Source organism: Prionailurus viverrinus, chromosome B1, assembly GCF_022837055.1.
Source record: "Prionailurus viverrinus isolate Anna chromosome B1, UM_Priviv_1.0, whole genome shotgun sequence".
NCBI lineage: Eukaryota > Metazoa > Chordata > Mammalia > Carnivora > Felidae > Prionailurus > Prionailurus viverrinus.
Window position 1 is genome coordinate 24,045,681 of NC_062564.1, and position 19,319 is coordinate 24,064,999.

At 36.0% G+C, this 19,319-nt stretch overlaps 1 protein-coding gene across 1 annotated transcript in view; it reads left to right on the forward strand.

Moving 5' to 3' along the window:
* SGCZ (sarcoglycan zeta) overlaps positions 1–19,319 on the forward strand; it is a 654,868-nt gene that overhangs the window by 159,169 nt on the left and 476,380 nt on the right. The window contains exon 2 of the mRNA XM_047856390.1: positions 4,139–4,333. Within this exon, the coding sequence (XP_047712346.1) occupies positions 4,139–4,333 (195 nt within the window). The remainder of the gene's footprint in view (positions 1–4,138; positions 4,334–19,319) is intronic.

A 19,319-nucleotide genomic window follows, 5' to 3' on the forward strand; every position in this document is an offset into this window, starting at 1 on the left:
CCCCTCAGATATATTGCAGGTTCTGTTCTAGACCACCACATAAAGCAAATATTTTTATAAAGTGAATAAAATAATTTTTTTTGGTTTCCCAGTACATATAAAAGTTATGTTTAAACTATTATACTGTAGTCTATTAAGTGTGCACCAACATTATGTCTAAGAGAACAAGGTACATACCCCAAGGAAAAAATACTTTATTGCTAAAATATGCTAAACATCATCTGAGCTTACAGTGAGTTGTGATCTTTTTGGTGGTGAAGAGTCCTAGAGGTTGATGACTGCTGACTGCTCCTGGTGGTGGTTGCTGAAGGTTAGGGTAGCTGTGGCAGTTTCTTAAAATAAGACAACACTGAAGTTTGTTGCATCAGTTGACTCTTCCTTTCACAAATGATTTCTCTGTAGCATGCCATGCTGTTTGATAGCACTTTATCCGCAGTAAAACTTCTCTCACAATTGGAGTCGATCCTCACAAACCCTGCTGCTGCTTTATCAACTAAGTTTATGTAATAGTCTAAGTCTTTTGTTGTCATTTCAACAATCTTCACAGCATCTTTACCAGGAATACATTCCATCTCAGGAAACCACTTTCTTTGTTCATCCATAAGCATAAGAAGCAGCCCCTCATTCGTTCAGGTTTGATCTTGAGATTGCCCCTATTCAGTCCCTGATCTAATCCTCATTCTCTTGCTCTTTCCACCACATCTGCAGTTTCTTCCTCCACTGTAGTCGGGTACCTCTCAAAGTCATCCATGAGGGTTAGAAGCCACTTCTTCCAAGCTCCTGTTTATGTTGATATTTGGACCTCATCTCATGAATCGTGAATGTTCTTAATGGCATTTAGAATAGTGAATCCTTTCCGGGTTTTCATTTTATGTTGCCCAGATCCCTCAGAAGAATCACTGTCTACGGCACCTAGCCTTATGAAATATATTTCTACCTGAAAGTCAGAATTACTCATTGATCCATGGACTGCAGAATGGATCAGGCATGAAATGCAGAATGGATCAGGCATTAATCTGGTTGTACCTCTTCATCAGAGCACTTGGATGACCAAGTGTATTGGCAGTGAGTAGTAATACTTTGAAAATAATCTTTTCGTGAGCAATAGTTCTCAACGGGGGACTTAAAATAGTCACTAAACCATGTTGTAAACAGATACGCTACCCTCCAGGCTTTGTTGTTAAATTTGTAGAGCATTTGCAGAGTGGATTGAACATAATTCTTTAGGGCCCTAGGAATTTTGGAAGGGTACATGAGCACTGGTCTCAACTTGAAGTCTTGAGACGCATTTGTCCCTGACAAGAGAGTCCTTTGAAGCTTTGGAAGGCACGCTTTGACTTCTCCTTTAGATATAAAACTCCTAGTATCTTCTTCCAGTAGAAGCCTACTCCATCTTCACTGAAAATTTTTTGTTGAGTGTAGCCTTCTTCATGACTTATCTTAGTTCTGGATAACGTGCTGCAGATTCTACGTCATCACATGGCCTTTCACCTTGGAGGCTTTTGTGTTTGGAAATGGCTTTTGTATTTCTACCTCATGATCCAACCTCTGTTAGCTTCACCTTGTCTTCTGCAGGTTCCTCACCTCCCTCAGCCCTCGTAGAATTGAAGAGTTAGGGCCTTGCTATGGGTTAGGCTTTGGCTTAAAGTAATGTTGTGGCTGGTTTGATTTTTTTTGTCCAGACACTAAGACTTTCTCTATATCAACAGTAAGGCTATTTTGCTTTCTTATCCTCATGTGTTTCAGAGAGTGGCACTTTCATTCCCTTCAAGAACTGTTTCTTTGTATTCACATCTTGGATAATTGTTTGGCCCAAGAAGACAAGGCTTTGTCACTAAACTTAATCATTTCTAGCTTTTGATTTAAAGTGAGACATGCAACTCTTCCTTTCACTTGAACACTTAGAGGTTATTGCAGGTTTTTTTGTGTGTTTGTTAAGTTTTTATTTAAATTCCAGTTAACATCCAGTGTAATATCAGTTTCGGGTCTATAATACAGTGATTCAACACTTCCATATAGTATCTGGTGTGCATCACAACAAATCATTGTAGGGTTTTTTGTTGGCCTAATTTCAGTATTGTTCTATCTCAGGTAAAAGGCTGGCCTGAGGAAAAGGAGACAGAGAGGGAATGGCCACTCAGTGCAACAGTTAAAACACACAGTTATCAATTAAGCCATCATCTTATATGGGTGTCGTTCATGGTGCCAAAACAATTATTAGTCACATCAGAATCACTGGGCATAGATCACTACAACAGATATAATAATGAAAGTTTGAAATATTGTGAGAATTACTAAAATGTAAGACACAGATTTAAAATGAACAAATGCTGTTGGAAAAAGTCACCGATTGACTTGCTTAACTCAGCATTGCCACAAATCTTCAATTTGTCAATAGCACAGAATCTGCAAAGCACAATACAGTGAAGCACAATGCAATGAGATATAACTGTATTTTTTTATATTACTTGACAGGTAATTATAATCCTTCACTGATGCTGTTTTTATTTTGGTGTATTTATTCAGTATTATTTCCGTTGTAGTAATTGTTTAATGGACATACACAATAAGAGAATTCTGAAAAGACCTAAGGAGAAAAAACACTAAACTAAAAAAACTTATTGCCTTAGAGAAAATTATATTTTATAAAAATTATTTTTTATCCCTCAGGTAATAAATATTTTATTCTAAAAATTGTATACCTAGTACATATTCTTTGACTTTTCTTAACCATACTTCTTGGTTGTATCGGGCAGAAAATAACGGATTAGCCTTTTGAAAGAATTAACTTCAAACCTAAATTTATACATTACCAATGAATACCACCTCCCCTTTTCCAGAATGGACTTCTGCATATATCAATATGTTATATAATATTATATAATTAGATTGTACAGTGTAGTGTTTTGTGTTTTTTAGAGATCAATTTTGAGAACTCATTGAAATACAACTAAAATAAATAACCAACAAAGTTCTAAGTAAAAGCACTAACCAAATAGCTAAATCTATATAATTCTAAATGAAAGTGTATTTTCTTCCCGTTGGTTCTTTCAAATGCACTTACATTTTACTAAAACATATACACTGAGCCATTGATACCCTGTATTTTTAGATAAAGGTACAGAACTGTCTTGAGACACAGTTGGTCTCTATCTACCCCAAGAAACAGGTGACACTTATTCCAAGAGTAACTGGGATGTGCATTGAATTTTAGGTTATAGACACCAGGGAGTAGAGCTGCACCATCATCACTCTCCAGAGAAAAGGTTACTGTTAGAATTGGGCAAATCTGACTGAAAATAATATACATCTTAGAAATACCACAGCTAGTTGAACAGCTCTAAAATGCAGCATCAATGATGTGATAGGAGGCATTTTGTAAGATTTTAATCAATTTTAATTTAATTATTTAATTTTCAATACACAGCAATAGTTCTTTGAACACTTATTACCCATCTGTAGGTATGTGTATCTTTTGGTTTTAAAAAAACAACAAAACAGTTTTTTAAGAGTCTCTTATGGTTTGGCTCCCTCCCTCTCTAACTTTTTTTTTCCCTGCCCCTCCCCCCCCATGGTCTTATCCACATAAGAGTGAAAACATACGGTATCTGTCTTTCTATGTATGACTTATTTCACTTAGCATCACACTCTCCAGTTCCATCCACGTTGCTACAAAAGGCCTTATTTCATTCTTTCTCATTGCCACGTAGTACTCCATTGTGTTTATAAACCACAATTTCTTTATCCATTCATCATTTGATGGACATTTAGGCTTTTCCATAATTTGGCTATTGTTGAAGGTGCTGCCATAAACATTGGGGTACAAGTGCCCCTATGCATCAGCACTCCTGTATCCCTTGGGTAAATTCCTAGCAGTGCTATTGCTCTTAAAAACCGAGAATAAACAGGGTTGATGGGGGGTGGGAGGGAAGGAAAATGGGTGATGGGCATTGAGGAGGGCACCTGTTGGGATGGGCACTGGGTGTTGTATGGAAACCAATTTGACAATAAATTTCATATTAAAAAAAATAAATGCTAGGAAACAAACAAACAAACAAATAAATAAATAAATTAAAAAAACCCATTGGTTTTAGTTTTGAATGTTTCTTTTCTTTCTTTTGTTCTTCTTTTTTTTCAGATGACTCGAGAACAATACATACTAGCAACACAACAAAACAACCTGCCAAGGGCTGAGAATGCACAACTTTACCCAGTGGGGATTTATGGATGGCGAAAGAGGTGCTTATACTTCTTTGTCCTTCTGCTGTTGGTTACCATGATAGTTAACTTAGCCATGACAATATGGATATTGAAAGTGATGAATTTCACCGTGGTAAGTACCACCATGATTTTATACCTACTGCTTTTGGTTCAAAGATGATACAGTGCTGTTATTTTTATTTTTTAATTGAAAGTTATTTTTCTTAATCTTTACAAGTATGTGTCTTGAAATTCCAAAGACTGTCATGTATTATTTTAAGACTACATTCAGTATGTATCCGTGACACATGTATGATATTACTATCTGCCATTTAAGTATGGGAAATTGAGATCATGAGATAGTACAGAACACTGATTCATTAGCAAGTTAGAAAACTTTCAACCTATAAGCTTGAACTATTGCTTGCTAAACCTGGTAATGTAGGAAATGAGTTGTTTAGAGATGATATTTCATATTAAAATTAATATTAAATATTACAAGTACCTTTAAAATACTTTGCACAGAGTATTTACCTTCCTCCCTATGCTTTCTGTGTAACATACTGCATGATCAAATCTAAACTCAGGAATTTCTCCTGGGCCACATGGACCAATGTCTGTAATTGTCACCAGATGGTGATCTCATTTTTTGGAGCACAAGCATGGTAAATATAAAACCAGAAATTAAATCACTCTTTCATGAAAAGTAATAATATAAAATAATTATATAACTCATTGATGAATTTTGCTTTAATTTATTGTATGTGTACAATAAAACTATGAGCATGACTTATCTGGGAAAAATTAGCCACTTCAGGAAAGTCTAGTTGAGCTCACTTCATATTTTCTGGCTAAATTCTTAAATTTTTCAACTCTGCCTTTAAAGCTTTCTGCCTTTGCTTAAAGACTTCAGATATCTTCACATTGAAGCAGGTATCTTACACTTGCTGACCAGACTGCTGTTAATCCTTAGAACTCTGCGTCCTCAGGGGCAAGTATAAAGCTGGCTGTTTAACTTCACTGATCTTTGTGTACTGGGCTGTTGCTACTGCTTTTCTTTTCTTTTCGTTTCTTTTTTTTTTTTTTAAGCTCTACAGTGTATTGACTTAGCCAAAAGTAGTTTCTTTCTGAGTTCACTAACATGCAATTCTAACTTGAAACAAAATCTTAAAAGGGAAAATGAGCCCAGCATCTGTCCATAGTGTAGGACACTGCAGTTGTGTGCAAAGACCCTGGGAAAGCAGGTGGCCTAGCCTTCCGGAGAGGAAAAACTATAACTGTACAAATCATGACAGAAGAGCATATGTTCACGGAGTAAAATGAGCTGAGCAAGGGTTCCATTTCTCTGATACGGTGCAAATTTTGAAGGGTATTCATCAAAAAAAAAAAAAAAAGGAAAAAAAGAAAAAAAAAGGCAAAAGTTGAGCAGAACTCAGTATGTTCCAGGATTAGAGAAAATGACTATATCCTAGCGATGGACATGTGTTCAGGGTCACTGATCAAGGTCTGTGAGTCTGTGGGTGGCTAAAGGTGGAACTGGGGGCTACTGGACAAATCATTTCTTTAAGAGACTCTCTGTTAATACATCTGAACTGTTCCTTTGTCCCAAGAGTTGGCTCAGTGTCCCCCACCCCCACAATTGGGAATATTTTGGTGTAGATTATACCAATTCTACTCCTATTCTTTTTGTTCTGAGTTCTGCTCCTGCCTCCCTTACCAATGTCCATGCTCTGTTAATGATTCCTTTACCACATATCAGGGGCAATGTGTATAACTCTGAAGATTCTTTTATGTGTTATTGACTATCAGCCAAATTAGCAGTTGCTGACAGCAATTTCTTTAACCTCATTTTTCTTAACAAAACAAAACAAAGAAAAATCACTTTGAAAGAAATAAAGACTATAACTTTCTCCAAGATTTGAAATTTCAAACATTTGATCATCTCTTCCAATGAGCATCTTTCTAAAGCTCATGAAAGTTGTGATCAACTCTCTCACTTCAGGAGTCTTGTTTCTATCCAGTAACCAGGCCATGGGAGCTTTCAGATTCAAGCCCTGTATATTTCTCAAGCATATTTAAATTAATTAAGAAAATAAACTTAAATGCTTAATTACATGGCTGCATGGATCAGGCTCCCAATACCTTGCCTCATGCTGAGGTCAAAGCTGGATAAGCCATTCAAGGGAAATAATTGAAACAGTCACCTTTGTCCTCAGGATCCATGCCGGCCTCAGGGTTTCTGTCACCTGTGGTGCTATCTAATTTGAACCTCAGCTGGCCAATATGTATGTCAACATATTCCTGGGGATAATGAAAAGGAGTTTATTTTCATAAGAGTTTTGGAATTTATTTATTTATTTATTTATTTATTTATTTATTTATTTATTTATTTATTTATTTATTTATTTATTTAATTTTGGATCTTTCTTTCTTTCCACAATGTTACTCTTTAAATAATCAAAATAGGAGGCTATGTGTTCTTCAGGCTTGGAAGCTATTTGTATGTAAGTGACATAATTCATGTAAGTGAAACATGAAGTAATTATTGAGTCAAGATAATCTCTGTAAGGTAATATATTCTACATCTCAATGTAGTAATTCATGATTGTCTAGTGAAATTCTGCATTACTTGAATAGTTGCTGAGTTTAGCAGTTCTGAATACGGCACACCAGATTAAGTTGTATGAATTTGAAAAGTGAAATAATTTGTAATCCTCTTATATTAGAGCGGTAATAAAATCAATTTTATGTTTTCACTGGTACATTATGATTGTATCTATCTCTAGAGTGAATACCTGACACCATTTGCCATACTATTATCATAAGAGGTAGTAAATGGTGTGTAAATTTGTTTGGGGTGTATTACTGATTTACACAAAATGTATTTCTCTTTCTTTATAACTGTTTCCATACAATCCATGGAAATATGTGGCTGTTAATATCTTTTATTTCAGCAGACTGGGCACGTTATTGTTACCAAAATATTGTGGTTTTGTTTTGTTTTGTTTTGTTTTGTTTTGTGTTGTTTGTTTTTGCACAGCAAGGGTAGCTGCCAATCTGTTTTATGATGTTTCATGGAGTCTATCATTCTGACTAATATTATACATGATCTGTATGGTTGATATGACCTTATTCTGTTTCTTATTTTGTGGAAAATAAGATCACACAGCTGCTAAGATACCCAGGTGCAGAGAATCAAGAAAACGGAAATTAGTTTATACTACAGGGTGAAAGGCTTAGGATAGATAAACACTACAATTTCCTGTCTGTGAGAGTTGGTAAATGTAGGAATGACTTGTAGAAGGAGATTGTGAAACTTCATTCTCTCAAGATCAGTATAACCCAATTACGTGTTTTTGTTTTTGTTGTTGGTTGGTTGGTTGGTTGGTTGGTACAATAGCTATGTGGTTCAATATAAATGGACTAGTTTAGAAGATCTGTCGAATCTAGGCATCCTGATAAGGCAATATTCTTTTCTTGGCTCAAGTGCTCATCCTAAGTAAGTTCGTTCTGTATTTGAAAATTGAAAATTGATATAATAATATTCATTTTAATCACGAGTACCAAGTAAATGTTGGTGGCCTCAATTGCAACTTCATTTGATTGGCTATGTTAACTAGCCACCAAAAGAAGAATGGGAAAAGAAATGCCGTTTATTAAGCAAAGAGGGTGAGGAAAGTCATGAATGTTGTGACTGAGAGGTCATGAATGCCCAGATATGGGTAATAATTGGAACAATCAATCAATTGAACAATTTGGGAAAAAAAATGTTAGAAACTTGTGATCAGTGTGATGAATATTAGTTGAAAGGACATCCCACAAGACGTAGGGCTGAGTATCATAATCTTTTAGGATTAAAAAGGAACTGAGAGATTTTTAGTTCAGCCATCCACACACTACTAGAGGTCACTCTGTATATTCCCTCAATTTGGTCACTCAAATTGAGGGAACCCTCAATTGGATGAACCCTCCTTTGGATAAATCCACCTTTGGATAAAAACCCTCCTTTGCTTAAACCCTCCTTTGGATAAAAAGACCATCGCATTAAATCACTGGGTAGTTGTACTGCTATTTAACATCTTGATATTTTGTTGCAGTCTCTCATATATTACTCCAATCATGGGATACTAGTTCTGTTCTTTCAAACTGACATGAATTTATTATTTTATCCAGACCACAGTTTGTTCTAATACACACATACACACACATACGTATGTTCTTACACAAACACACACCTATGTATATATACATATACAAATTCACATACAGTATACACATACATAAACTTAACATAGTCACATCTAGGATATATATTATATGTAGATAAATATTCTAGATCTTTATTAAAATAGATATACATTCTCTATGTAATATATATATATGTATATATATATTTCTTTTAATATCTAAACATCAGAATAAGTTAAGAGAAATTCTTTTTTATTATTTTTTATTAAAAATTTTTTTTAATGTTTATTTATTTTTGAGAGAGAGAGACAGAGCATGAGTGGGGGAGGGGCAGAGAGAAAGGGAGACACAGAATCTGAAGCAGTTTTCCGGCTCTGAGCTGTCAGCACAGAGCCCGACATGGGGCTTGAACCCACCAATCATGAGATCATGACCTGAGCCAAAGTCAGAGGCTTAACCTGATGAGCCACCCAGGCACCCCTAAGTAAGAGAAATTCTTATGCAGTCACTTTGTCTTCTCTAGTTGCCATTTGCCTTTATTTCAAATATTATCTCTACTACATTATTATCATTATATGTCTCTAAGACTATTAACATTTTTAAGATATCTTTCTGTTTATGACCATTGGTCAGAGAGTTACTGATATATTTTATCATACTTTCTTTTCTTTTAGTATACCTTTCTAGAGTTAAGAGACAGTACACATATCACTGTATTCGGTTTTCTGCTCTCCTACTGGTTTTACAGCTAAAAACTCTAAAAGATAGTTTTGGGAAGTATGAAATAACACACATTTGCTAAGTATTCAGTCCTGTGCTCTACTACGTTGGTAAATGAAGTGTCACATATTCCCATCTCACTCGTGTGACTGTTGTTTTGTTTTTTGTTTTTGCTTTTTTTTTTTATCTTCGTCATTAACCCGGTGGCATGTCATCCATAGCCATTATTGATTTACCTAAGATGGCTAAAGTACATTTGCAGTACGCTATCATTTGTTAGTGTGTCCATCACCTGACTTGTTACTCCACAGTTTTCTTCATTTTACTCTTCACTGGAACCATGAGGTCAGAATAAACGTTTCTATCACTGTATATCTAGCCAGTTCTTCTATTTATCAAAGCTGTGTCCCCACACCAAATGTATTTTATTTCTTACCCAGAATCTATGGACATATACAAGCTGTGTTGGAAGCTTCAATATGAAATATGAAATTGATGTTTCATTGCTTTTTTCTTCTCTCCTTACCATGCTTATCACAGATTGTTTCTCTGTATATGACTATGTTCATTGTCTGTTTTTACTTCCCCACGGATAGAGTATAAGCTTCATAGAGCTCAGGGTTTTTGACCCTTTTTGCATTGTTGTATTCCCAAGGCAGAGGACAGTGCCTGACAGATAATTAGCTCTTAATATGTTTTTGTGGAATAAATATCTGTCTTCAACATTACCTGCATTGAAAGCTAGTTAACTCTTCACTTCACTATGATTTGTGCCCTTCCAAAAACCTGCTCTAGCTGGGATGGATTGATAAAAAGACTATGAGTTGTCCTAGGTCTCTTTGTTGCTGTTTCACGTCTCATAAGCACACGATATGGTTCCGTGGAATGTAGAGGGGTTTTTATTAACATCTACATTGAAAAAGCAGTTTCGTGTTCTGAACACCAAGTTTAATAATTCCCTGAAGCCCCTGCATTTAAACCCAAACATTTGAGGGAGACAGGACCAATCTTGATTATCCATATCGGTAGTACAGAGGATTGCCATTATTAACACTTTAGTTTATTTATTATGAAATATTTTATCCTACAAAAGAATATACATGTAATGTATATTTGAACCGTTAATAATAGTAGCAATAGCAGTAATAAACAATAAGATGAATACCTGTGCCACCATCACCCAGCAGGAAAAATAAATCCCTAACTATGTCTAGAAAGAACTATGACCCTAAGTGTTTTTCTTGCTTTTATTTAGTTGCATGTATGTATATGTGCATATAAACCTCACACTGTATACTGTTTTACCTTAACAATATGCTTGCGAGATTTATCTCTGTTCGTGTATGTAACTGCAATGTACTTATTACTGCTGAAGATTTCACTGAATGAACATACCTTATTTATTTTATTTATAAATCCTCTTTTTGAGTTGTTTTCAGTGATTTTGGTTATTTAATTTGTTCTCACAAACAATGATCCTCTGAACATTCTTATATATTAATAATTGTGGTTGCTCACATACACGAGTTTTTCTATAGGTTCTAGAGTCTTGAGTGTGTGTCTATAAATACTGACTTTTAAATCATTTTTCCCCAAAGGGATTGAATCAGTTTATATTACCACCAGCACCCTGTAAGGGTTTCTTTTGTTTTCCTCTCCTCTTAGCAGAGATGTGCCAGCTAAATTGCTACTTCTTAAGCTACAAATCTGACACCCAACTACCTGATAAAGATCCTCCTTATTTATTGGTTTGTTTAGGGGTCCCTTCCTGACAGATTTATTCCTGTATCTTTTTTTATTTGTGTATCTTATCTCTGTGATAGTACTTACTATGTTGCATTAGATATATAATCATGGTTCATCTCGATATAGACTCTTTCCTTCTACCAATTTTCCCCAAGTCCTGATGCAGACAGGCTGGGTCCAAGAACCCAGGAGAGGGTCCCACAGGATCAACCGAGAAGATTGTTGGCTTCACGCAGGATAGAAATCAAACATGAGCTAGAGAAAGTGAAAACAGAGTTTATTGAACAGCGTGAATGACAGGTAGAGATTAACAGAGAGAGTGTCCGGGAGACTGGAGAAGGAGAAAGGAATGAGTCTCGTCAGTGCTCGGGGCCAGAGGTTTGTATTAGAAAAGGGTCTAGGGTACCTGCTCCTCCAGGAGTGTAGGATAGGGTCCAATCAAAGGTGAGTGTCAGGTGAATAGGTACTATTCCACAAATTACCAAAGGTGGAGGTAGTGATGCCAGCATCAGCCCAGATTTGTCTGGCTCATCTTAGATGTTATCAGGTGTTTGGGGCCTAGGGCAAAACCCAGAGAATGATTAACTTTTTTGCTTCCCTCTTGAAGTGGGAACATAGCTTCTTTGGCTTAGAGACAAAATATGGAACATGGGTAAATGGGCCTACCAGAAACACAGCAGAGACAGAGCCTTTGGAAAAGGCTTCATCTTCCCTCTTTTGGTGCCAATAACACGGGGATTCCTCAAAGAGCAGAGCTGGTTTTTTATTGTCTTATTTATCTTGGTAGCATGGCCAGGCACCTACTAGGTGGCGATACACTGTTTTTGGTTGACTTTTTGTAACTTTAAAAAGTCGAGATTCACTTTGAGTAGAGGGAGCCTCAAATTGAATGTCTTAATGTTTCCACTTGTTCTTTCTGTAAAACTGCTTCAGATCCCAGCTGGTTTCTGTTTTTATGTCCAGGCTTTTGTCTGTAACTGAAATCTCACCCTCCCACATTAAGACAGTGGCATTCCTCAGGTCTTTTCACATCTTTCAGCCATGGTGACCAGCTTCCCCTAACAGGAAGACAAGCATAACACACTTTCTCCCAGAATCCCAAGGCCCTTAGGGATGTTTTTTCAGGAAAAGTATAGTCCCTTGAAGCTCCGAATACTAGTTCTGACTGATTCCCTCAGTAGTGACTACAGTAACAATCCTACTGTTTTCTTTTTCATGGGAAAAAAAAAAAAACAAACCTTGTATTTTATATAAAAATACTCTTTCTTTTTTTTTTTTTAATTTTTTAACGTTTATTCATTTTTGAGAGACAGAGAGAGACAGAGCATGAGTGGGGAAGGGGCAGAGAGAGGGAGACACAGAATCCGAGGCAGGCTCCAGGCTCTGAGCCATCAGCACAGAGCCTGAGGCGGGGCTCGAACTCACAGACTGCAAGATCATGACCTGAGCTGAATTCGGTTGCTCAACCGACTGAGCCACCCAGGCACCCCAAAAATACTCTATTTCTATCCTGTCCTACTTCATCATCTCTGAGGCAAGATCTGTCAGTAATGAAGAGGTGCTATAGGCTGGCAGTTACTTGTATATTACCACCAAATCCCAGAACTTTTGTGCCATCATTTGTTTATGGTCCCTCCAGAAAAAGTAATCAGACCTTCGGGCATGAGAGAAAATGACTGTGTGTTTCCTGACTTCCTCTTTTGGGCGGGCGCCTGCTGCTGTGGAGCCTGGGCCTGCTCACCATAATCACACATAACGGCCCCAAATGCCTCTTCCCTGAACAGTTGAAATCAATGGAGCATTAAGATTTCCTGGAGACATTTGTTCATCCAACTTGGTGTTAGGTGTAGGATACTTGCGATTTTCCGAATTTACTTTGATTAAAAAAACACACACACACATAAGCACAACAAACAAAATACACACTAATTTTAATCTAATGTTCAGTTACTGAAAGAAAGAGGATGGGAGTCAGTAACAGCCTAAAGTAGAAAAGGCAATAGTTTTTATTCAAGTGGCCCACAAGGGCAAAAGTAGGGGATGTGGGTTCCATCATGTGTCTTTCTCACAGCATTGTTATAAAACATGGACTCACAATCAGATTTGGGAAAAAATTAAGAAAGTCTGAACCTTATACTCTTTCTGGTAAGCATTCATTCCTCTCAAAACCTGCATACAGTTTTGTATATGCAACACTTAAGACCATCAAATGAATTTATTCTTATATGTTATATGTTATATAACCAGGGAAAACACTTGAGTGTCTCCTACCTGCTAGTGTGGTATTTTTCCGTTAAAAATTGGTGTCGATAGCAGGATCTCCTTAGACTGCCAGTACTGACAAAACACCTCTCATCATTTGTCAGGCCATGGTGAAAAGAATGAACTTTGAACCCAAATCCTGTTTTTGGCAGTTATTAGCTGTGTCACCTTTGGCAAGTTATCTAAACAATGGCTCAGTTTCATACTCTGTCAAATGGATACATTCTAATTTTTTCCATGAGATTATTATAGACATCAAAACAGTTAAAATAATGACAGATCTTCAGAAGTGCCTGGCACATCCTGACAGCCATCTAAGGCTTTGCTGGTATTGTTACCCTTACTCATTTCTGCTGTTCCAGCTTCACAGTTCTTCTAGCCATCATGTGGGTGAACTTAATTCTTTCTATTAAAGTTGAGTCTAAAACTGTCCTAGAAAGATGAAAGGACCTTGATTCCATGTGCAATCATAAATAAATAATATAAGTGACGGTGTTTATAATTTTGTTCATGCTAAACATATGCATAGAGGCTAAGAGCATGAGCCTTTGAACCAGGCTGGTTCACGTTCTGGCTCCCTCACTGCTGGTCAGCGGCATGACCTTGTGCAAGTTACTTAGCCTTCTAACTCCAGTTTCTTCATTTGTAAATGGTCTGTGGTGTTGACCTATAATTAAGTCTGGTTTATATGATACATTTTATCAGAGAAAATACTTTATTTCCTTAGGACAATCAAGGGATAATAAAGATTTCTTTTGAAATTACGATTTAATGCTCAGATATAAAAAAGTATTTTTAGAACTTATAGGAGGAACTGTTCAGCTGTCAAACATCATAGTTATTTTAGCTGTTTTGTTTGTTTGTTTTTGAAAACCTGCATTACCTTAAAGTGGGCACTCATTTACCAGAGAGAGCTAATCTCCTTTTTGAACAATTTGGGGAAAAAATTGTAATTAACATTAAGTGGATGATAGAGGGGGATGTCTGTTTTTAGTCCTAAATGTTCTGAGCGTCTTTTATATTCAGAGTTTTAAATTACTATCTGATTGAGACATTGTATTCTGAATTGTTTTTATAACATCCTGAATTATAACCTTAGGCTATAACCTCTAGATAGGAGAGTGAAATTAAGATATTTATTTATTTAATATGTAGTTTGTATTCAGCAAGATGATGTGCTGTATAGACCAGTCCTTAATGAATTTCACAACAACTCTGCAGAGTAGATACTCTATCCCCTTTGACAGTGAAAGACACACAAACCTAGGGAAATTCTATAAACTTCCCAAATGTCACATTGATGAGCAAGGTTAGAAGCATGGGCTACACAGTTTTAAAGTTCATGTTCTTTTCACCACCTTTCATTGCATTCATGTTGTCAAATTTAAATTAAAATTAAGGAGTTCAGTATTCTTCAGTAAATGATTTACTTCTCTATCTACCTCAGTGCATTCATACAACACTATTAAATATATAACTGTGACATCATTGCTTGTCAATTACATTTGAATCTGTTGGACCAAGGATACCTCAATTCCCTAAACTCTTATTAATTTAATGGGGAAACATACCTAGTGTCTCATAGTCAGTAATTAGAACAGTGAAAAATTGCTCTGTAAGTTCTGAACATGCCTGCACTTTTGATTTTGGCAGAGCGAGCCTGAGGTTTAATTTCTGGATAGAGCACTGGTGTTTATTAATGGCACCTTTATAAAAGAGGCAGTGATTTTCATAAAGGCAGTTTCGTGACTGTGTCCCAAGCTTTGCTCTGCTTAAACTATATTTTGCTAAGGAGTAAGTAATTGGCCATGAAGACACCACTCTGATGGTGATTTAGGGTTACAGCTCTTGTCTCCTTTTTGGGCCTGCCATTTCCATTTTCCCAATTAATCCCTCTGTGCATGAATCATGGTGCCCCGCCCCCCAAGCCACGATGGGCCACTACTTTCAGTGGCACCATGGTCACATCGAGGGGGAGTACCGGCCGTGAGGGCCTGCCTGCTGGAGAACCATCCAGCCTGCACCACCTCTCAGTGTGGTGTGTGGATTTATTACAGAATTGATGAGAGTGAATGATATAGTTAATGTTGCAAGACTGTTTCCATTATAACCCTCTGTTTGTACCTCCTCATAATTTTCTGACAAATTGTCCCTCTCAGATGGAATCTTTCATGCTTAGTTTTAGCCCAGCAGTACATTTTCTATCCCTGACTTTATAAAGAAAAATGTAGTCATTTTTATCCAAGTTCAAACAAGTACCAGGTAGTAGTTCTTTTTACCGAAATAAACTACAAAAACCATGACATAACATAAATCATAAATTGTGTGTATCACGTGCAAAATGAAAGTACATTAGACTAGGTATTTGCAGGAGAAAATAAGGAATTAATAACATTAGTTATTGAATGAAAAGTTGGAGAAAGTACAGACTTGTGAGTTTATATGTTTAATAAATTGTATATTGTAGAGAGCTGGAAATGACTTCAATTCAGTGCCCTAATTTTACATAGAGAGAATGGAAGTCCAGAAAGATAAAATCATTCACCTATGTGGGTGACTCATACCCAGGACATAAAATGTGTTAGATCAGATTGAACTTAAGGTAGTATGTTTTATATGTGTGCTTACTTGCACAAATAATAGCACATAGTGCGTCTTACAAGACATAGGAAATTTGGGGATGATTTTAAGTAAAAATGAAATAATGGGAATACCTGAGTGTCTCAGTTGGTTAAGCACCTGACTTCAGCTCAGGTCAAGATATCACAGTTTATGAATTCAAGCCCCACATCCGGCTCTGTGCTGAGAGGGCAGAGCCTGCTTCAGAACTTCTGTCTCCCTCTCTCTCTGCCCCCTTCCACTCACATACACACGTGTGCTCTCCCTTCTCAAAAATAAATACACATTTAAAAATTGTTAAAAAATGAAATAATGGTAATTATCTTAAGTTTTAATGCTTTGCTATTTTGTAACAATAAAAGTAAACATTTGCTTTTCAGAAGCATACTTGAAATGTCATATTTGTTGTTTCCAACCAAATAAAATACTATTTTCATAAAATTAATCTTATTGGACAGGAATTCATATGGATTGATTAATTTAAATAATATCGCCATAAACTTTCTATTCACTAGTTTGTAAACTTATCCAGGACCAAATATATATTAATACTACATAATAAATTGCTAAATAAATAGTTTAATATTTAGTTTTAAATACTTTAAATACTTCACCATTAAAATGCCCTTGCATATAAGTACACTGTGTTGGAAACTATTTATGTCAGGTGATGGCTATCAGCTTTGGGGTAGCCCACTATGTTCTTCCCAAAGCATGAGTGATGATCCATAAAATATCTCCAAGTGTGTTCAACTGTACTTCAATGTGCCTTATAAATTCTGTAACTGAATAATGTCAGTAGAGAGTAAAATACTTATTTTCTTACATTTCACCTATTTTTGCCATCCATCATTTTTGTATATTTCTGGGTTTAAGAGATTTTGAAATATGCTAAACCCCTGTCACTTGTCCTATCCCCTTTATTCTTTTTTGGTCTCGGGCTTGACTTAAACCAAACTACAGAAGCACTGTCCATTTGTTAAAAGTTTTATATAAGCCAACAAGTTTATGTCATGATGCCAGTTTTAGTCAGAGGAGGGAAGCATAAAACTTAAATAAAAATGTAACCCACATATGCATGTATGTGTGTGTGCATTACCAAAAGAATTATTTATTTTCTTTATTTTTTAAATGTTTATTTATTTTTAAGAGAGAGAGACAGAGTGTGAGCAGGGAAGGGGCAGAGAGAGAGGGAGACAAAGAATCCAAAGCAGGCTCCAGGCTCCAAGCTGTCAGCACAGAGCCTGATGTCGGGCTCAAACTCACGAACTGTGAGATCATGCCCTGAGCCAAAGTCGGAAGCTTAACCAGCTGAGCTACCCAGGTGCCTCAGTATTTATTTTCAATATTCATTAGTCTCTAAAATATGAAATTAAAAAGCAATACAAGTTGCTTAAACAATGTTTAAAATGTGTATATCTCCACTGTAATATGTAGTTTAGCCCATGGTAAATTACAATCTTAAAAATTGAATTTTGTTTTTTAGTTCACCTACTTTTTTTTTTTCTATTATGCTTCATTTCTGATTGATGACTTAAAAGTAATATTAACTGTATAGCTGTCTATGAGCTCTAGTTCATAAGTGGAAAAATAAAATAAAAAATTAAAATAAAGTAAAAATTAAATAAAATTGAATAAAATTAAATTAAATACCCAGATTTCTAGAAAAGCTCTTATAAATTTACTTAAAATATATGAATACCTGGGTCTTCATAGAAAATAGAAATTGGTGTTAAGAAGAAAAAGGGAAAGTATTCATTAGACACTATGTTAGGTGCTATATATATTTTGTCTTACAAAATATGTTCCTATTTAATGTATATTAGTATCTCTATTTTTAAAGAAAAATTCTTGCCCAATTTCTTGTAACTAAAAAGTGACTGAGTTAATATGTGAATATTCGTTTCCCTAATAGCAGATCACATGTGCTCCACTTACTCAGGAATCATTCTACTGTTGGTATTATTCACAAGCCACTGTAGCCAAAAGACAATGTTTATATAGGCCATATTCTACTATTTGACAATATTTTAATAAGTGCCTGTGTAAGTCCCCACACAGTGTTATAGGGCATGATTTTGAATAGTTTGTGCTTAATTTTGGATTAAGATAAGGTTATTAATTTGACATCTATTAATTTATATTCTGTTGCTCTATTTTTTCTTTTGATTCATTATATTCGTAGTGCATTCATTATAACCAAACTACAGAACAATGACACTTTCTATAACTTTTTCTGTCATCTGTGCAAATAAAAAGTGGTCCCTAACATGAGTACCTGATTTCTTCTAAGAAATTATAGGCATGCTCAATTTTTTTATGTATTCACAGGCATTTTAAAGAGGTATGATGTTATCAGTGATCCGTTGCTACAAGACTGTCTTAAAACAGATACACATCCCAGTAGCTTAAAATAATAAACATTCCGTTAACTCAGATATCTGTGGATTGAATGGGCATTCCATTATCTGATGTTGGGAGAGCTTCCTCATAGATATGCAGGAAGCTGTCTAGCTGGCTGGTTTAGGATGCCTAATTACTCTACTTGACATTCATTTCTATATGGGCTGGGTGATTGGATCACATGTCTTTCATTCTCCAGTACATTAGCCATTAGTTAGAAGTTAGAAGTTCTAGCCAAGTTAGAAGTTCCAAGGAAGAGCGTAGATATATGCAAGACTTTTAGACATCTAACGTGAAAAACTGGTTGGCTATCATTGTTCATAGCTGTGCATTCCATTAGCCAAAGAAAGTCACAAGGCAGTCAAGATTCAAAGGATGAATAGACTCCACCTCAATACCATCCTAAGAAATGCAGTTAGAGCAACAGTTAGATCCCCTTTTTTATTTATTTAGGATTTTAAATAGGCTTAATTTTTTAGAGCAGTTTTAGGTTCACAGCAAATACAGTGTTCCCATGTACCCTCTGCCCTTCCACACCCCGTATGCACAGCTTCCCTCACCATTAACATCCCTCACCAGAGTGGCTCATCTGTTAACAATTGATGAACCTACATTGCCACATCATTATTGTTCCAAGTCCATGGTTTACATTAGGGTTCACTCTTGGTGTTGTACATTCTGTGGGTTTGGATAAATGTACAATGTTGTGTGTCTACCGTTAATGCTATCATACAGAGCAATTTCACTGCCATAAACATTTTCTGTGTTCCACCTATGTATTCCTCTTTCCGCCTTAACACCTGACAACTCCTGGTCCTTTCACTGTCTCCATACTTTTGCCTTTTCTAGAATGTCATGTAGTTGGAATTACACAGTCTGCCACCTTTTCAGATTGGCTTGTTTTATTTGGTAATATGCATTTAAGCTTTCTCCATGTCTTTTCATGGCTCGATAGCCTGTTTATTTTTAGTGCTAAATACTTGTCTGGATGTGTCACAATTCTCTTACACATTCACCTACTTAAGGGTTCTTGATTGCTTCCAGATTTTGGCAATCATGAATAAAGCTGCCATGAACATGTGTGTGTAGGTTTTTGTGTGGACATGAGTTTTTAATGCCTTTGGGTATATACCAGGGAGCATGTTTCCTAGATCAAGTGGTAAGAGTATGTTTAGTTTTGT